General features: G+C 42.8%; 1 protein-coding gene across 1 annotated transcript in view; it reads right to left on the bottom strand.

Moving 5' to 3' along the window:
- The window catches only part of LOC122806648 (paired amphipathic helix protein Sin3a-like), a 1265677-nt gene that overhangs the window by 451953 nt on the left and 795790 nt on the right, over positions 1–17934 (bottom strand). Inside the window, exon 9 of the mRNA XM_044077239.1 lies at positions 12601–12839. Coding sequence (XP_043933174.1) covers positions 12601–12839 — 239 coding nt within the window. The remainder of the gene's footprint in view (positions 1–12600; positions 12840–17934) is intronic.

Raw genomic sequence — 17934 nt, 5'->3', positions numbered from 1 at the left:
TGCAATCTCGGAGTTGGAATATTTAAGTAGGGGGGTGGGGGGGTGCAGGGGGGCTTGCCCCCTGCATACAACAGTCAGTTAGACATTTGGTTTTGTAGCTTTGTTCCAGATTCGATATTTCTGGTTTTCGCTCATTTGGTGTCGATCAACATGTGTTCACCGTTTTCGTTTTTCATTCTCATAATATAGACCCAATAAAAATAGACATCTGAATGTGACCAATTTGCAAGCAGTTTTAGGATTAAAGAAGAATGGAGAATGAAGAAACACTAAGCAGATGTGCTCTAAAACTGAAAAGTCATCAGAATCCATTGCCTGGCTGTAAGGAATAAAAAGTACAGTTTTGTACCTACCATAAATGTAGATGTCCGAGAGGTATGCATCTGCAGTCCTAACAAATGGGTTGTCCTGCCTCAGGCAGCCCCTCGGTCGGCCGGATTCCAAAGTCTGGGTCTGGCCTCGGCTGATGTCGCACTTCACCCGACGTCACAGCTGCTGTTAACCGGGTATAAAGGCATCAGCCGACGCCATTTTCCTCAGTGTTTCTTGCCCCAGATGCCAGGTGCCCTCTAGGAAGGCTAAATTTGGATAAATGCAAATGTTTCCAAACAACAGAGAACAAATAGAAATAAACATGTATATACATATATACAAACAAATACACCATAATAGATTCCCCCAGCTAGCTACAAGATGGGCAAATACCCTAGGAGTACCACAGAAGGGAAGGAGGGTGGGTAATCCTGACTGCAGATGCATACCTCTCGGACATCTATATTTATGGTAGGTACAAAACTGTACTATGTCCTTCAAGGATGCATCTGCAGTCCTAACAAATGGGTAGAATACCATAGCCGAACTGGGGGAGGAGGTACTAAGAAGATTATGGTGTAGTTAAGATCCCTTGCAAAACAGCAGTGGCAAAACCTGCTCGGGATCTGGAGTATAAAGGTAGATTGTAATGCTTGGCAAATGTATGCACGGAGCTCCAAGTAGCAGCCTCTAAAATGTCTTTGGTAGCCACTCCTCGTAAAAAAGCTGTAGTAGTGGCTGTAGCCCTTGTGGAGTGAGGTCTGATGTTTTCTGGAGTTGTCTTTCCATGATAAGAGTAACAAAATCTAATGCAATTTCCTATCCATTTTGAGATTGTCTGTTTTGAAATTGCTTTTCCTTCCATTCCTGTTGCATATGCTACCAGAAGCTGGTCAGTTTTCCTATTGTTCTTGGTTCTGTCCAGGTAGTAGCGCAATTGTCTATGCACATCCAAGGTATGTAGTAGTCTTTCCCCCCTGTTCTGTGGGTTGGGGAAGAATGTAGGTAGGTGGATTGCTTGGTTTAATGATACCCTGGAGACCACCTTTGGCATAAAAGTAGGATTAGTTCTCATGGACACTCTATCCTGATGGAAGATAAGGAAGGGCTGTACTGCCATTAATGCCTGTAATTCAGAAACCCTTCTTGCTGAAGTGATTGCAAGCAGGAAAGCAGTTTTCCAAGATAAGTACTGTAATTCTGCTGTTGCTGCTGGTTCAAAAGGGGGAAGTGTCAACTTTTCTAACACAAAGTTCAAGTCCCATGTAGGCAATGGTGGCTTCCTTGGTGGCTTTACATTTTTAATTCCTCTCAGGAACTGCCTGAGTAGAGGATGAGAAAAGACTGGAGGATCCATGTCGTATTCTGATGAAATTGCTGACGCATGAATCTTAATGGAGGAGTAGGACAGGCCATTGTGGAAAAGCTCTGCTAAGTATTCCAGGATGTAGCTATGTTTGCCAGTGATACATTTTCTCCTTTTGCTGCACTCCAAATGAGATATCTTTTCCATTTTGCTGAATAAGTTTTTCTTGTTGAGGGTCTGCGAGCCTCCAAGATAATGTCTTTAACCCTTTGAGATAAATCTGGGTTATTTTGTCTTATGCGATGTTCCAAGCAGCTAGCTGCAGTGTTTTCAAGTTTGGATGCAGGATTTTGAAGTTGTTCTGTGTTAGCAGTAAAGGAACTAGGGGTAGAGGCCATGCGTGTTCCCGAGACATACTCCTCAGTAGTGGGTACCAATGCTGCCTCGGCCAGTCTGGAGCTATCAGGATGATCCTTGGGTGATCTTCTTTGATCTTCAGTAGCACTTTGTGCATCAAAGGAAGAGGTGGGAATGCATATGCTGTCAGGTTTTCCCAACTGAAAGATAGGGAGTCCACCTTCCAAGCTAGTGGGTGGTATGTCCTTGTGCAGAATTTTTTCAATTGGTGGTTGTGCGGGGATGCGAATAGGTCTATTTCTGGTAGTCCCCATTTCCTTGTAATGGATTTGAAGATGTCTGGATGCAGCATCCATTGGTGGGCATCCGTGGTAGTTCTCCTTAAGATGTCTGCTAGTATATTTTCTTTTCCTGGCACAAATATTGCTTGGTGCTGAATGTTGAGGTTCAGGGCCACATTCCAGAGGTCCATTGCCATCCGGCATAGAGAATATGAATGTGTGCCTCCCTGTTTGTTGATATACCACATAACTGTGGTGTTGTCCGTCCTTATCAGCAAATGACCCTGTTGAATAAACGGTCTGAATGTCTGAATTGCCAGCTTTACTGCCAGCATCTCTTTTTGATTTATGTGTAGGTTCAGCTGGTCTTGAGTCCATAAGCCTTGTATGCACTTGTCCACCATGTGTGCCCCCCAACCGAGGTCTGAGGTGTCCGTGGTGATAGTCTGGCTTGGGTGAGGGCTGTGGAAGGGCAGCCCTTTGTTCAACTGACAGGCCTGAGCCCACCATTGGAATTCTTGCTTCAGGCATGGAATTATTGGAATTTGGGTTTCTGGGCTGTGCTTGTGCCGAGACCATAAATTCCTTAGGTACCATTGCAACTTCCTCATATGTAGTCTGGCATGTGGAATCAATATTATGCAGGATGCCATGTAACCCAGGGCTTGCAGGACTTTCCTTGCTGTAAGCTGGTTCTGCGTTGTTAATGCCATGAAATAGAGTGGTAGGTGCTTCTGCTTTTCTGCTGTGAGGAATGCCATTTGGCTTGATGTGTCCAGTTCTGCACCCAAGAAAGTTATCCTTTGGGATGGTATCAGCCTTGACTTTTTTATGTTGACTGTGTATCCCAGGGCTTGCAATAGGTGAATGACCTTTCTCAAATCTTTTGTTAATTTGAATTCCCTGAAGCCTGCAATGAGCAATTACTGATGCCAGGCATTTCGTGAATACTCTGGGCGCAGTAGATAAGCCAAAAGGCAATGCTGAGAATTGATAATGCTCTGATCCTGCAAGAAATCTGAGGTATCTTCTGCAATTTGGTCGTATGGGAACGTGCAGGTATGCCTCCTTGAGATCTAGAGTTACCAGCCAAGACTCCTTGCCCAGCATGGGAAGAAGCTGCTGTAGGGTCAGCATCTTGAATTTTGGAACAATGAGATATGTGTTCAGAGCGGACAGGTCGAGAATAGGTCTCCATTGGTTTTCCTTTCTTGGCACCAGGAAAAGTCTGGAGTAAAATCCTTGTCCTTGTTCCATAGCGGTACCTTTTCTATAGCTCTCATCCTTAGTAAGTGGTCTATTTGCTCTAGAGCGTTTGTCTTTTGATTTGGAGGTAGGTTTGGCATTCCTCTCTTCCTTGGTAGAGTATGGAAGTGAAACCTGTAACCTTTGTCTATTGTCTGTAAAATCCATTTGTCTCCTGTAATGTAATGCCAGTTTACTGAAAATAAGGCTAGCTTTCCGCCTAAGGGTGCTTCTAGTTGTTCCCTGGTAGGCGGTTTCAGAGCCAAGTCACTGTGATTGTCCTGTGGAAGTGGTAGTGGCTGGATCTGTGACAGTACTTCTCTGGTTGTTAGGCTGCCACTGACGTCCCCTGTAGGCACCTCTGGATTGACCTCTGCCTCTTGGGCACCTATTCCTGCCTCTCTGTGCTCTGTTGGTGTCTGGAAAGGACCAATTCTTGGAAGGCCAGTTCCTACTAAACCTGGGAGGCTGGACCTGTAAGAAATCCTTGACTGTCTGGACAGATTTCGCTTTCTCTTCCACCTTCTTCAACACTTGCTGTGCAGGGGAGCCAAACAAACTGTGTTTTTCCATGGGAGCATCTAGGAGCTTTGACTTTACATGGTCTGGTAAGGATTGCTCTTTTAACCATGCATGCCTTCTGATCACTGTACCAGTCATAGCTGATCTAAAGGAAGCCTCCAGTGCATCATAGCCGCATTTTAAGGAATGATTACTGACCTGCTGAATGTTATGTACCAATTCCTGAAGGGACTTTCGGTCTAAAGGTTCAGGCGAGGACAGTTTTTTAGTTAGCTGATCTAACATAAATTCCTGATACTGAATCATGTGGAATTGACAGTTTAAGGCCCTAGCCGAAAGAGTAGCAGAAGTATAAACTTTTTTACCCCATCTCTCTAAGGCTCTAGATTCTCTTTCAGAGGGGAGGGGGGTTTTGGCAGAGGCAGCTGCTACAGCTTTGGGGCCCTGTGAAATAGTTTCAGGATCTGCAATAGGAGCCTTATACAAGTGATAATGTGTGTCCGGAACCCTGTAGTATCTGTCGAGGTTAGCAGGGGCCGGAGGAAGAGAGTCAGGAGCAGTACAAGCATCATTAAATGCATCATCCACAACTGTAAGTACTGGAGGAATGGCTAAAGGCCTATGCTGTGGCAAATGTAAAAAGGTCCTAAGCCTTTTCCTAGAGTCTGAGAAATCCTGGCCCTGCCATTGAAATTGTTCTCTCATAGCATGCAAGGTTTCCCCAAAAGATAATTCCTCAGGAGGAGAAGCAAAAGGAATGGAGTCTTCTGCATCAGAGTCCTCATATGGAGAATAAGGGCCTTCTGGAGGGTTTGTATTTTCTGAATCATCAGAGGAGTAATCTGTAGAAACTGGCTCAGGGGGCTCTGCTCTAGGCCTCTTCTCTGGAGGGGGGTGAGAGGCCCTGTCAGGGTGAGGCTGGGATCCCCTGATCAAAGAAATGGGATCCTCTGCTAGACTAAGCATTTGAGTACTAGAGCTAGGCCTGTGAGAGGGGGTTTTAGCAGGCACGGTCTTTGTTGATTTAGCTGCTTTAGCCCTGGTAAAAGCCTTAATTGACATGGATGCAGGAGGCCTAGCAGCTCCACGTGCAGGAGTAGATATATCTAAAGGGATAGTATCTGATAAATCCTGAGAACCTGTAAGAGCAGGTGGAATTTCAGTAGCAGATTCAGCCATGCTGGATGAGGCCTCGGTTGTAGGAGGCATGCTTTCGGCCGAAGGAAGAACCGAGGACTCGGTTTCAGCCAAAACCGAGACACTCGCGGTTGGCTTAACGCGGTTTCGGCGAAACCGCGGACGCGAAAGTGTCGGTCCTTTTCCTTACGCTTTTTAGCCAATTGTGAAGTCGGAGTCTCCGACGGCATGTTGTAAGCAAAAGCGGAGCCGAAAAACTCCTCTGCAAACTCCGACCGACGTCTAAGTGTCCGTCGGTTGAAGGAAGCACAGGCTAGACAAGCTGCTACTTCGTGGTCTGGGCCTAAACAAGGTAGGCAGTAAGAGTGGAAATCTTTATGAGGTATTTGTTTCCCACAAGTTAAACAGTTATTCACTTTTTCTGACATCGGCTGAGGCAAGAAAGAGTCCCCAACGGGGTACTTAGCTTTTTAGAAGTCTTCGGTAGTAGCAATCTCTGGTTCTGACCGACCGGCACTTGCCAACAGCTTCTGCTTCGGGCGGCAAGAAAGACAGAGGAAAATGGCGTCGGCTGATGCCTTTATACCCGGTTAACAGCAGCTATGACGTCGGGTGAAGTGCGACATCAGCCGAGGCCAGACCCAGACTTTGGAATCCGGCCAACCGAGGGGCTGCCTGAGGCAGGACAACCCATTTGTTAGGACTGCAGATGCATCCTTGAAGGACATCAGAGATGAGGAAGCTGATGGTTTGGAAGACAGCAAACAAATTTACTTTTGATCAAACCCCCCCCCCCCAAACACACTTTTCTTTCAGCATTAAACATGTGTTTGTCAACTTACCTCTCATTACAGATTTATCTGCTTAGTGTCTGGCAGAGTGTTTTCCTGACTTGGAATGGAAAGGCTTGATGAACAAAGTTCAGTTATGTTACCTGTTTGCAAAAGAATACAGCTACTTTGTGAAATACCAAGAGTTCCTGCATCTCCACTGCATGTTCATAAGACTGGGAGGAAAGGGTTCCTGCATTTACTAATTTCCTACCTGAACAAAGATAGGGCAGGGATACAAGCTTTTCAAGAGCTACTGTAACAATACTCCAGAACAACACATTTTCATACTGTTTACCAACACAAGATCCCATCCCTATAAATTTCTCAAATACACACTTACCACACGACAGGAAGCCAGCAGTAACAGCATCTCAAAATACATCAGTATAAAGGAAGGAGGAGGGTGGGAGCACATACTGCATTAAATGATCCTTTGTTACAAACACCTGTTGTTACAGGGAAGTACACTCGTACAGCTGTACTATGTTCACTAGAAGAATCATGGTTGTAATGAATTAATAACAAATATGACAGGACAAAAGCAGCAGTTACCTGAACCTGGCATAGGCGGCAGGCTAAAGCATGCACAAACAAAGTGAGATGCAATGGTCACAGGCTACAAGTTTCAGCTCTACTAGAGTCAAAAATTTACAAGACAAAACCTGCACCACTGGTGCCAGTTAATATGCAAAGGACAACCAGCTTTAAGTGTGTACATTAAGTGTACCCTGCTGCCTATGGAAGAAGCCCAGTTGTATTCTTCTTCTCCTCTGCTTTTGGAAGTAACCTGAGTATACCTGGAATATGCTGGTTAATGACTCATGCAGATTCCAGAGTAACACACACGCACACCTTAAGTAGTAAGCCAGCTAGCAATCATTTAGTTAGACCTATCACCACACCATCGAAGAAAAATTTACACTGCTAAGAATCTATCACAACATAAACAAACTGTAAGGACAAATTACTGTTATGTAACACTGGCACATCACTACATCCATCTAACATTGTGCTCCATTTATATTCTGAAGGTAGGTGTGTGTGCTTGCGTGCGGTGCATGCATGCATGTGCCTGAGAAAGAAAAGAAGTGGAGGTTGCCACATCAAAATGCAAAGATACACTTCATACTGAACAGGCCTGCGGTGGTGGTGCTGCGGTAGCATTGTCGCCTCAAAGTAAGATCCTGTCCGGTTCGATTCTCAGCTAGAGCGTCTTCTGCGTGGAGACATGCGTGAATGGGCGTACCTTCGGTGAAGGTTGTGCGTCAGGGCTGGTAACTCGGCACGTAAAAATCAACTACCAATCATTAGCGAACCAGAGTTCCACTGTGGCGACCCCTAACCAGGAAAAGCCGAAAGACACAACAACAACAAAAACACTTCATAGTGAACAGGCAAAGAGATACAGTAATGGATGTTAAGCAGCAGATCCAATTACACATCAGAACAAGAGATGCACGTGTGTACCTACAGATCTCACAATCTTTTAAATCTGCTCCACATAAAAAGAGTCATGTTTTCCAAGTATTTTTTCTTGTTTCTGGTTACATTTTCTGTAAACGTGAAGAATGTTACTTAAAAAAAATTTCCAACACAGTAAAACTGTTTTAATTGTCCAAAACTCTACACTTGCCATTTTTGAAGTGAATAACTCCCTCCAGGGTGGGTGTTAATGGAGATAAGCCTCCAAATGATGAGGAGGCCTAATGCCCTGCAACACTCCTGGGTGGTCTGTCATCTCCCTACAGTAGTCATCATTTCAGGCATGACTGCTTACCTTGACACAGAATTGACTGAAAAGTCAGGAAAATATTGTGAATGGCCATCATCTCCTTTAGGCTGCTGTGCCTCTTTTACTCTTTGAACTATTTCCCTGCTCTTTGACCCATATGAAGGAGGCCCTGCACCAAAGCCTAATGCATCAGTAGTGAGTCTCTGGTCTGGTGTTCTTGGACTATGGCTAAACTCAGATGAAGGGCATTCTAGTGGCTATCACTGGTGTACCAGATACTTTTTGGGCACCCATGAATCTTACTCATGTGTGTATTGCATCACTGATCATGAGAATGGAGGAGAATATAAAGCCAAGAACTCTAATGATTGACTGTGCTGGTAGCAGACATTCCTGGGTATTAAGTTAGGTCTTTTTAAGCCTAGCCATACATCCTAAATCTCTGACAAGTTCTGTATCCTTCCTAACTGTAATCAGGGGCTTGGGAGATGAAACATTTAAAACAGGGGCCTGGGAGATAAACCATTTACAAGTTGCCTGTGTCCATTAGAGATATAGGTGCCATACCAGGGATGAATTTCCTGAACCCATCCAATTGTCCAAGTTACACTTAAAATGGTTTAGGGAGAAACTCTGCTTTACATGGATGGGGATACTGCAAAGCCCTTGAGTCTAGGAGGTCACAAAGTAATTTAATTTGCTGTGAAGGTTCCACACCAGAATTCTGAGCATTCAAGTAGATACCAAATTATTCATGTAGTGCAGCCAGTATTTCTTCTATGGCTGGGGCTTGAGTTAGGCAACTGATCAGATATGGGTAAATATGAATCGTCCTCCTTCTAAGATAGGTGCATAAGAGGATACTGCAGCATACATTTCCTAGCTGCTCTGGACACACAAACGCGCACACACAAACAAGAGGTCAAAAGGAAAACAGATAAGTCTTCCCATGGTGTAACTGCTTATATCACTAAGAAGTTGATTCTCTGCCAAAAAGGGGTTGTTAGAATGATGTCAACTCACTGATGATTGCCAAAAATGCTCAAATTATTTTGCAAAGGGACACCCCCACCCTCTTCCGACTTAGCTATATCAACTCAATGGTTGCCTAAAAGCAAGGTAAAGCTCCAACTCCATTCACAAAGCATACTTTGCAGCACCACCACTCGCTGAAATATAAGGGCTGAACAACTAAAATACTCCAGAGGTGGTCATCCCCTTCTTAAGCTTCAGCTACAGACCAACTTACAGTGCTCTACAGGAGCCCTAAAAAAGATTTCCTATAAACCTCTAGAAATGCTTTTTATCATCATGTCATGTTTATTTCTTAAGCAAAAAAAAAAAAAAACATTACAAATGGTGATCCTTTGGGACAATCTGCCTCATACAGAAAGACTAGTTGGTAATTTCCAGGGATGCTATTAGCCGCTTGGAAGATACCACAAAAATAACAACAAACTGCAAAAAATACATCCATACAGCAGTTACAGTAACAATAAAGCGAGATATCAAATGTTGTACTTACATTGCCTGGTAAGAGACTGGTATACAACCGATGACCATTTACTAAGGTAAGAGGAGAAATGAAGATGGCATGGATTATATTTTTTCTTTTATGTCTGGCAGACAGAGTGGGATGCAATGCCATGCCCTTTCCAGATGGATGATTTCAACAATCATCTGCTACGCAAAAAACCGAGATCAACTAGAACTCGCCCAAAAAATTTTCTACCGCATTGAGTCTTGGCTGTCTGTGTCACAAATGCTCTTTAACCCTAAAAAACAAACTGATTCTCTTTACCCCAAGTCAATTATTTCAACACAATAATAATTTCACATTTATGAAAATCTGAAATTCGACCATCACATTAAACAGGATGTAAAAAAATGTTTCTCCTATACAAGTTCAAGCACACACTCCTGTATACAGCTCTTAATAGATCAACGCAACAAAAGTAACTAAATTTGCCACTAATCATCCCTGCAGGTCACACGACTGTGATACTCTCAAGCAACTTCACTGGCTAGAACTAAAGAGCTACCTAACCTGCTCATAACTAGACACTACCAATAAACTAATTTATGAGCCCAACGTGCACCCTAGCTTAAATAACACTCTATATCAGCATATCATAGTAGTCTTCCAGAAGTAAAGTATCACTGACCGTATCCAAATCAAACAATACAGCAGGTGATTCCTTGTATTCCTACATCTGTAGAATATGGAACTTCACTCCTCTCACTTAACACAACAACAAAACAAAAAAATAAAAAGCCCTTCAATGTTCAAATACAGTGGCACATATGGGATTTTGTCTAAGTTTTTGTTCCTCATCAACTAATCTTACCAATCCATTACCTGTTTTCCATAAATACAAACGCTCTAATTCCACGGGATTAATTTCTCCTTTCCTTGCCCTCCGCCTGTCTTTACTCTTCACTTTTCTTCTCTTCTCCCCATTTTTCTCTCCCATAATTCTCTTTCTTGTACTTTTTCCCCCTACATTAATGGTGATACTCCTAGATTGTTTGCAATCAGAATTTGCATCCTTGTAATAAAAAATAATTATACAATTTCAAATTGCATTCCTAATATCTACATTGTGTTTTTAACTGTAATACTGTAAATGCTTCTATTTGTGTATACTGGCAAATGATCTACTATTGTGTACTGCATTACTGGAACTTTCCAAGCCTCTGCTGAAAAGGGGTAGGTTTCCCGCCCAGTTGGACTACTCCAGTGAACAAACGTAAACATGTTTTCTAGCTCCAGTAATTTCATATTATTCGGTGTTTCTGGAGCTATTAAAAATGTCACAAGCTAAGGATAAGACACTGGGGACTTAATTTCCTCAACAATGAAGCAAGCTGTACAGCCTCTCAGGAGAGGCATGGTGTCCAGTGAAATGTCAAGAAAATCCAAGTCTGGTAAATATATATACCAGCTAAAACGGTTACAAAGACAACTGCGTAGTTTAGTCTGGTGCAGTTCCTAAATGATAATGGTCAAGGAAAGGGAACAGAAACCCCTGGTATAAGTGCAGAAGAGCAACACTTGGTGACATTTTGCTTGGTACCCCAACAAAGACAATGGAGCAATCTAATGTTTTGATAGTGTCATCCTTGGCCTTACCTTCCTACTTTTCTGAGAGGACTTGAGCAAACTTGATTAAATTATAGTCACTACCTACTCATCAACTGCAAGTATCACTGCAGTCTCCTACACCTACACTCATACTCTACCGGTCTGCCACTTAAGTATCTTATGAGATCAGATATTATGATTTCTGACATTCTGCTTAAAACATGTTGCCCATCCATGGTCTAGCAAACTGGTGATTGCCTGGAGTCACAGAACACAGACGCTATCAACTTATTACCCAGTTTTGTGACTATGTTACTGTCAAAGATCAAAAGAAAAACCTGGTGTTTCTGCATTCTGCCATCGGACTACAAAACAGGCAGTTTCTGAAGAAGTAAAACTATTAGAAGCCAAGATCCAAACTGGCATAATGAGTGCAAGAGTCACTAACCAAAAAAAGAAGTGTCAGTTAGGAGTAAATGGCTAACTGAGATGCCAATGTACACGGGAGAGCTGCAGGATCACTCTGGGGTTAGTTTCACCTATATGTATCAAACATCACATTATCAACCTGTCTGCTGACAATACAATTGTGAAAAGAGGACGTCAAGCATGGGCTGGCATGCAAAGTGAGTAATCATCAGGACACATTTATAGTTTAATGTTAAAAAAAAAAAAAAAAAAAACAATTGCAAAATTGTATGCTGTACTGGGGGTGGTAAGCTTGAGAAATAGCTTACACATTTAATTCTCTCTCTCTTCTTTTTTTGTCCGTTAACTGGTATGCTTGTCGATGCAGAGGGATGTACTTTAGCCATAGTCTTAAGGAGAAGAATGCTACTAGAAATACTCCCTATGGAGGGCATAGAAAGAAAAAGACTCAAGATTAAAATCACAGCCAGGCTGAACTAGGCTGTCACCTGACAAGGGCAGTTGCAAAGTCCAACAAAATTTTGATCTGTGGACCCTCAAGATACAGATCCTCTGTTACTATAATTCAAAGTAATCGTGAGACCTCTTCAAGATGACAGTGGTCAGTTCTAAAAGACAAATAAGAGACCACTTACTTTCAGTTACTGAAACATATGTTGACAAAGACAAAGGGGAAGTGGAAACAATGAGCAAGGAAGGGCTCACGGTATTGCTGATGAAAGAGACTATACAACTGGGAACAACACAGATGTGCAACACCTAACAGAGGGGAGGCAGTTGCTATAAAACTAAACAGGAAATATAGCCAGGCAGACATATGGTTGGTATCTGGAGGGAAGAGATACAAGACCAGTTCTAGGAAATATTTGACACAGAAGGTGAAGGAGTGCCCTGAAATACACTGATGGTGGTAAGTGATGAAGTGATCTACAGACAAGTTCAAAGAATGCTCAGAATAAATGGAAAGAAAGGCTGGGGAAGGGGAGGGTTGCTACAAGGGAATGGTGGTTACAATCAACTTAACTTGATTGACAAAGCTCTTCCATCAGCATCGTTGTTTATTTTTGCATATGCCTCACTCTGACAACAGCTTCTAACACCCATAAGAAACAGATCACGTCTATACCCAAACTGGATCATGAGCACTGCAATACAAAGTATACAGGCAAAAGGGCAACTCTGCATCACTGTTTAGTAGTTAATATACAAACACAGTTTTACAAACAGAAAAATGGACACACAGTGATTCTTCAACATTAACGACTGCCATTAGCAGTTGAAAACCTGTACATTTTTAAGATGAGCAATGACCAGTTGTAGTTAAAGTATCTGAAAATGTAGATTTTTTTTTCATTCATTACCTTTTCAGTATTATAGGAATGGCAACAGCTGGACTCTTCTTCAGCCCATCAATGATATCTGGAGCTTTGTCTGCATATATCCGTTGAATGGCTTTGCGATGAAGCACTTCAGATGAGCCACCCAATGTGTTGTCCAGCCTAAATTTAGCCTGGTCCTCTGCAGCCATACGAGACAGCTTTTTTTGAACTGCCTCAAGCATCCGGATTGTTGACAAGTTTGTTTCCAAGACAACATCAAGCTATGATGAAAAAGGGATTGCAGTCAATCATGAAAATAACCCACACTGCGTTTGTATCAGCTCAATCATTCCTTTACAGGGTATAAAAGCTTCTTCCCATTAATCTCCCTACACTGTACTGTACCTGCCTCAAACCATTACTTTACAAACATGTGTACAACACTTTTTAGGATTCAAATCTCAACTCTGTAAATTTGTATATTTTAGTGGCATTCTGAACTTAGAGTAATAATCCAATTCTTGAAACAACAAATATTAATGCAACAGACCGCTACATTATGTAAAGTTACTCTTCATCATTAACTGTCCATGGCAGATGTAACAACTGCATAAGAGATGCATTTTCAAGCTATGAACCAAGACATGCATGTAGAATAAATAATTTGGAAGAACATGTTATGATAAACTCTTAGTCTTGGATTACCACAGTGCTTTTTTCAATGAAGTGAAGAAAACTTAACTACCAAAACATAACCATAATATATTAATTTAGACAAGGCATGAGACAATTCTGTACATCAGAACCAAATCAGGAAATATATTGGTTTTACATTCAAACTGTACGATAAAAAACTAAATGTTGAGCCTGAAAAAAGGGGCACATATGTCTAACATGGTCTTCCACCGATTTGTATTTTAATGTAAACTTTCCCACCCAGGCTATAGCTGAAACAGGTCTGTCACACTGAGTCTAGTGCCCTAGTTACCAAACAAATACCTAAACATGCAAAGAAATGTATAAAAATAGATGAGATGGTCAATTCTGTGAACATGATTTAATCCATATGATGAATTAGTTAATCACTGAGAAATGTCCTATCAAGAAAAACAACCTAAGGAGCTAGGGCTTCAGGTATGACACATTTACTACAGAGGTACAAAGGATATTTCCCCACAACATGAGAAGGCAAGGAGGAACTCTATTCAGAAAATGTATGGGAAATGCTGCTCAGTGAAACAGTGTTTCAATTATATATAGGCTACTAAATGTTAAAGAAACTGAGATAAGCAGTGATATCATTTAGAAATGCTGCAAAAAGCCTGACTTCCAGAGCTCTGCATTCTTCCCACTCTAGGCAGGGCTTTCATATTCCCACCTGGACACTAGCATGTCTGTGCTACAAAAGGGATGCCTACATGTGCTACTTTTGTTCCTTCTTACTTTGCCAGCTTCCAAAATCTGGGCCGAGACAAGAACACAGCCCAGCTTTGTTGGAATATGGCCCCAGGTATGACATTCCAACCAGAAGATCACACACCCTGAGGCTCTCTCTCCAAGTTCTCAATCAATTTGAAATGGGGTGCCACTAGGACAACGGTAATGGGGGGTGGTAAAGGGATACGTGACTGGCTACTCACCCAACCGAAAGATGTCCACAGGAAAGGAAGAGGAGGGTTGGAGGGAAGAAAATAATTCTGTAACACAACTGTACTGTGTGTTCATCGTTCGCTATTGTAGTACTGACTGCACTTGGGAAGAAGACCAGAAAGAATAGTTGTGTAAAATCTTACCATAACCATAGACGTCCTTCTCTTCCATGTTGTAGTATTTTTAGTATGGGACTCTCTGCCTCAGGCGACCCAAACATCAGCTCCTATACAAAAGTTTAAGCCTGGTTGCTGTATGTTAGTGGGACGTCACACGTAGGGCCATAGACAAGGGGCCTTAAATGTGACGTCTGCACACACAGACCTCAGAGCTGACTGCCCAATCAGACAGTTTAGCAAGAAGAGCCAAATGATGTCCACCAGGAGTGTGAAGTGCCATTTGTTTGCCATTGTGACCACAGTCTGGGTGGTGCTCCAAAGAGGTCTACAGACAGGTGAAAATTAATTTAGGGGGATAGGTGGGGGGGGGGGGATACTGCAACATGGAAGAGAAAGACATCTATGGTTATGGTAAGATTTTACACAACTATTCTATGTCCTTCTATTCCCATGTTGCAGTATTCTTAGTGTGGGAGAGTACCACAGCTTAAGGAGGAGGAAGGGTGGAGGGAGAGGTAGCGGATTCCAGAAATCCCTACAGGATTGCCCTAGTAAACCCTGTTCTGGCTCTGGAAATGTGGTCCAATTTGTAATGTCTGGTAAAGGTGTGTACAGTGGACCAGATGGCTGCCTCCAGGATGGAGGCTGTGTCTAGGCCTTTGAAGAAGGCTTTCGATGATGCTACAACCCTAGTATAATCTGCTCTTACCTCCCGAGGTAGGTTCTTACCATGGAAGAAGTAGCAGAAGCATACAGTTTTTCTTATCCAGCAGGAGATGGTTTGTTTGGGGACTGCCTTGCCCAGTGCCCTGGGATGGAAGGATACAAAGAGCTGATTAGATTTTCTGATGGACTTAGTTTTGTCCAAGTAAAACCTTACTTGCCTATGCACATCCAGGGAATGGAGTATTCTCTCCCTTTCATTAGTTGGAGAGGGGAAGAAGGTAGGCAGGTGAATGGACTGAAGATACCAGGTGTCCTCAATAAAAATGCTTTAATGCAAAGCCAAAATCCACAGCAGCAACAAATACAATTTGCGAAAAGCAGCACAGCTACAAGAACAAAATGTTGGATAAGCGCTTTCGTCTACTATCATAGCAGACTATCAAATCTACTGCTGCCTTACACAGGTGTAATTAAATAATCAGTACAATTAACACCTTAAAACGTTTTAAAGATATAGTGCAATCAACATACAAATGGTTAAAAAAAGAAAAGAAAAAAACATGTCATAACTTAGCAGCCCTCTCTATTAAAATTGGTTTTAAAGACAAACTGTCATTTAAGCCTGGACAGTTTGTCTTTAAAACCAATTTTAATAGAGAGGGCTGCTAAATTATGACATGTTTTTTTCTTTTTTTTTTTTTTTAACCATTTGTATGTTGATTGCACTATGTCTTTAAAACTTTTTAAGGTATTAATTGTACTGATTATTTAACTACACCTGTGTAAGGCAGCAGTAGATTTGATAAAGTCTGCTATGATAGCAGACAAAAGCGCTTATCCAACATTCTGTTCTTGTAGCTGTGCTGCTTTTCGCAAATTGTATTTTTTGCTGCTGTAGATTTTGGCTTTGCATTAAAGCATTTTTATTGAGGACACCTGGTATCTGGTGTTACTGGACACCGCCTTCAAGTGGTTGATTTTCTACAGTTCCTTGGTTCCACTTGTTTCCCCACTGTGATTTTGCAGGTGAATGGACTGATTTAAAGAGAGTTCGTTGACCACTTTGGGCATGAAAGAAAGGGTGGTACGCAGGGTCACCCTGTCTTTGTGGAAAACAGTGAAGAGGGGACAAGCCATGAATGCTTGTAACTCTGACACCCTTGTAGCTGAGATAAGGGCTACCATCAGGAATGTTTTCCATGTGGACATTTAAAGTGTTGCAGAACTGGCTGGTTCGAATGGGGCCAGTGTCAGATTTTCTAGGATGAAGTTCAGGTCACAAGGCGGTGGAATGGGTTTCCTTGGTGGCCTGATGTATAAGAAACAATTTAACGTCTAGCCTGGACAGTAAAGGAGGGTCTAAGGGTAAGCAGGCAGAGATCACGGATAGGTGGACTTTAACTGAAGAGTATGAAAGTCCTGCCTTGATAAGTTCACACACATAAGTTAAGACTAGAGGGACACCCACTAGAAAGGATCTTTCTGTCTTTGGAGACACCATTTGGAGAATTTTTTTCCATTTCAAAATGTAGGATCTCCTTGTAGTATGTTTTCTGGCCTCCCTCAGGATCGAAAGCACGTCCTTAGAGTAGTGTTAGACATAGCATCTGTAGGTGAGGGTGGATGAGTGTTCCCTTCTGCTGTGAGTAGGTCCACTTTGTGGGGTAACTTATGGTGATTGCCCTTCGTGATGGATAGCAGAAGGGGGAACCAATTGCCCTGGCCAGTAGGGAGTCACCAGCAAGATTTTTGGCATGTCCTTCCTGATTCTCAGGAGGACCTTTTGAATGAGAGGGAAGGGAGGAAAGGTATATAGAAACCGTCCCTTCCATGAAATGCTGAAGGCGTCCAACTCTCCAAGCTAGAGGCGAGTGGTTCTCGGTACAAAACTTTTTCAATGGTCTGTTCTGGGGGAGGCAAACAAATCTACTTGAGGTGTGCCCCACTGGTGAACAATGTCTAGAAAAATTTCCCTGTTCAACAACCAGTCGTGATGCAGAGAGAATGATCTGCTGAGACCATCCACCAGGTGATTGTCCTTAGATGGGATTTAGGCTGCCTACAGGGATAAATTGCTAGATCCCAAATCTGGATTGCTAGCCTGCATAGGAGGTTGGACTTGGTCCCCCCTCCCCCCATTTGTTAATGTACCACATGATTGTGGTGTTGTCTGTGATGATTTGAAGGGGACCTGGTTGTAGGATGGGAAGAAAGGCTTTCAGTGCCAAAAGGACTGTAGTCATCTTCCTTACATTGATGTGTTTTTTCTGTAGGGATGGCTGCCAGCTCTCTTGCACCTTGAGCCCTTCATGGTAGACCCCCCAGCCCAGGTCTGATGCGTTGGTATGCATGTGCTGAACTGATGTGGGGAGGTGGAGTGGAAAGCCTGGGTTTGTATGAATTTTCTGGAGCCACCACCTTAATTCTGCCTTTAGGCAGGATAGGAAGGGAATCTGGAACTCTAGAGGGTGGTTGTATTGGGACCACCGATTTTTTAGACACCACTGCAGCTTCCTTACATGCAAGGTGGCTGCCATAAGGCCCAGAAGTCGCAGGAATTGTCTTGCTGATAGTTGGTGGACCTGAAGCAGGTCCTGGAAGTGGCCTGTAAGGGAATCTACCTTGTCCTGAGGAAAGAATGCCTCCATCAGGTCTGTTCTGATCCTGCACCCGAGAAAGATTTTGTCCTTTTGTGATGTTGGGGATGATTTGGGTAGATTGAGGATGAACCCCAGACCTTGCAGTAGGGACATGACAAACTGCAGGTGTTTATTTAGGGTGTCCTCTTCTTATGCAAGGATGGGGATATCATCTAGGGAGGGGTATATTTGAACACCATTGGTCCTGCAGTAGGAAAGGCATTTGGTGAAGACCCTGGGTGCAGTGGATAAATCAGAGGGCAAGGTAGTAAATTGAAAGTGAGAACTGGGCCCAGTGAAAC

The sequence above is a fragment of the Protopterus annectens genome, chromosome 7.part0 (genome assembly GCF_019279795.1).
Source record: "Protopterus annectens isolate FY-2018-M chromosome 7.part0, PAN1.0, whole genome shotgun sequence".
Lineage (NCBI taxonomy): Eukaryota > Metazoa > Chordata > Ceratodontiformes > Protopteridae > Protopterus > Protopterus annectens.
The sequence above is the reverse complement of the archived record's forward strand: the minus strand, read 5'-3'. Positions and strand labels throughout refer to the sequence as shown.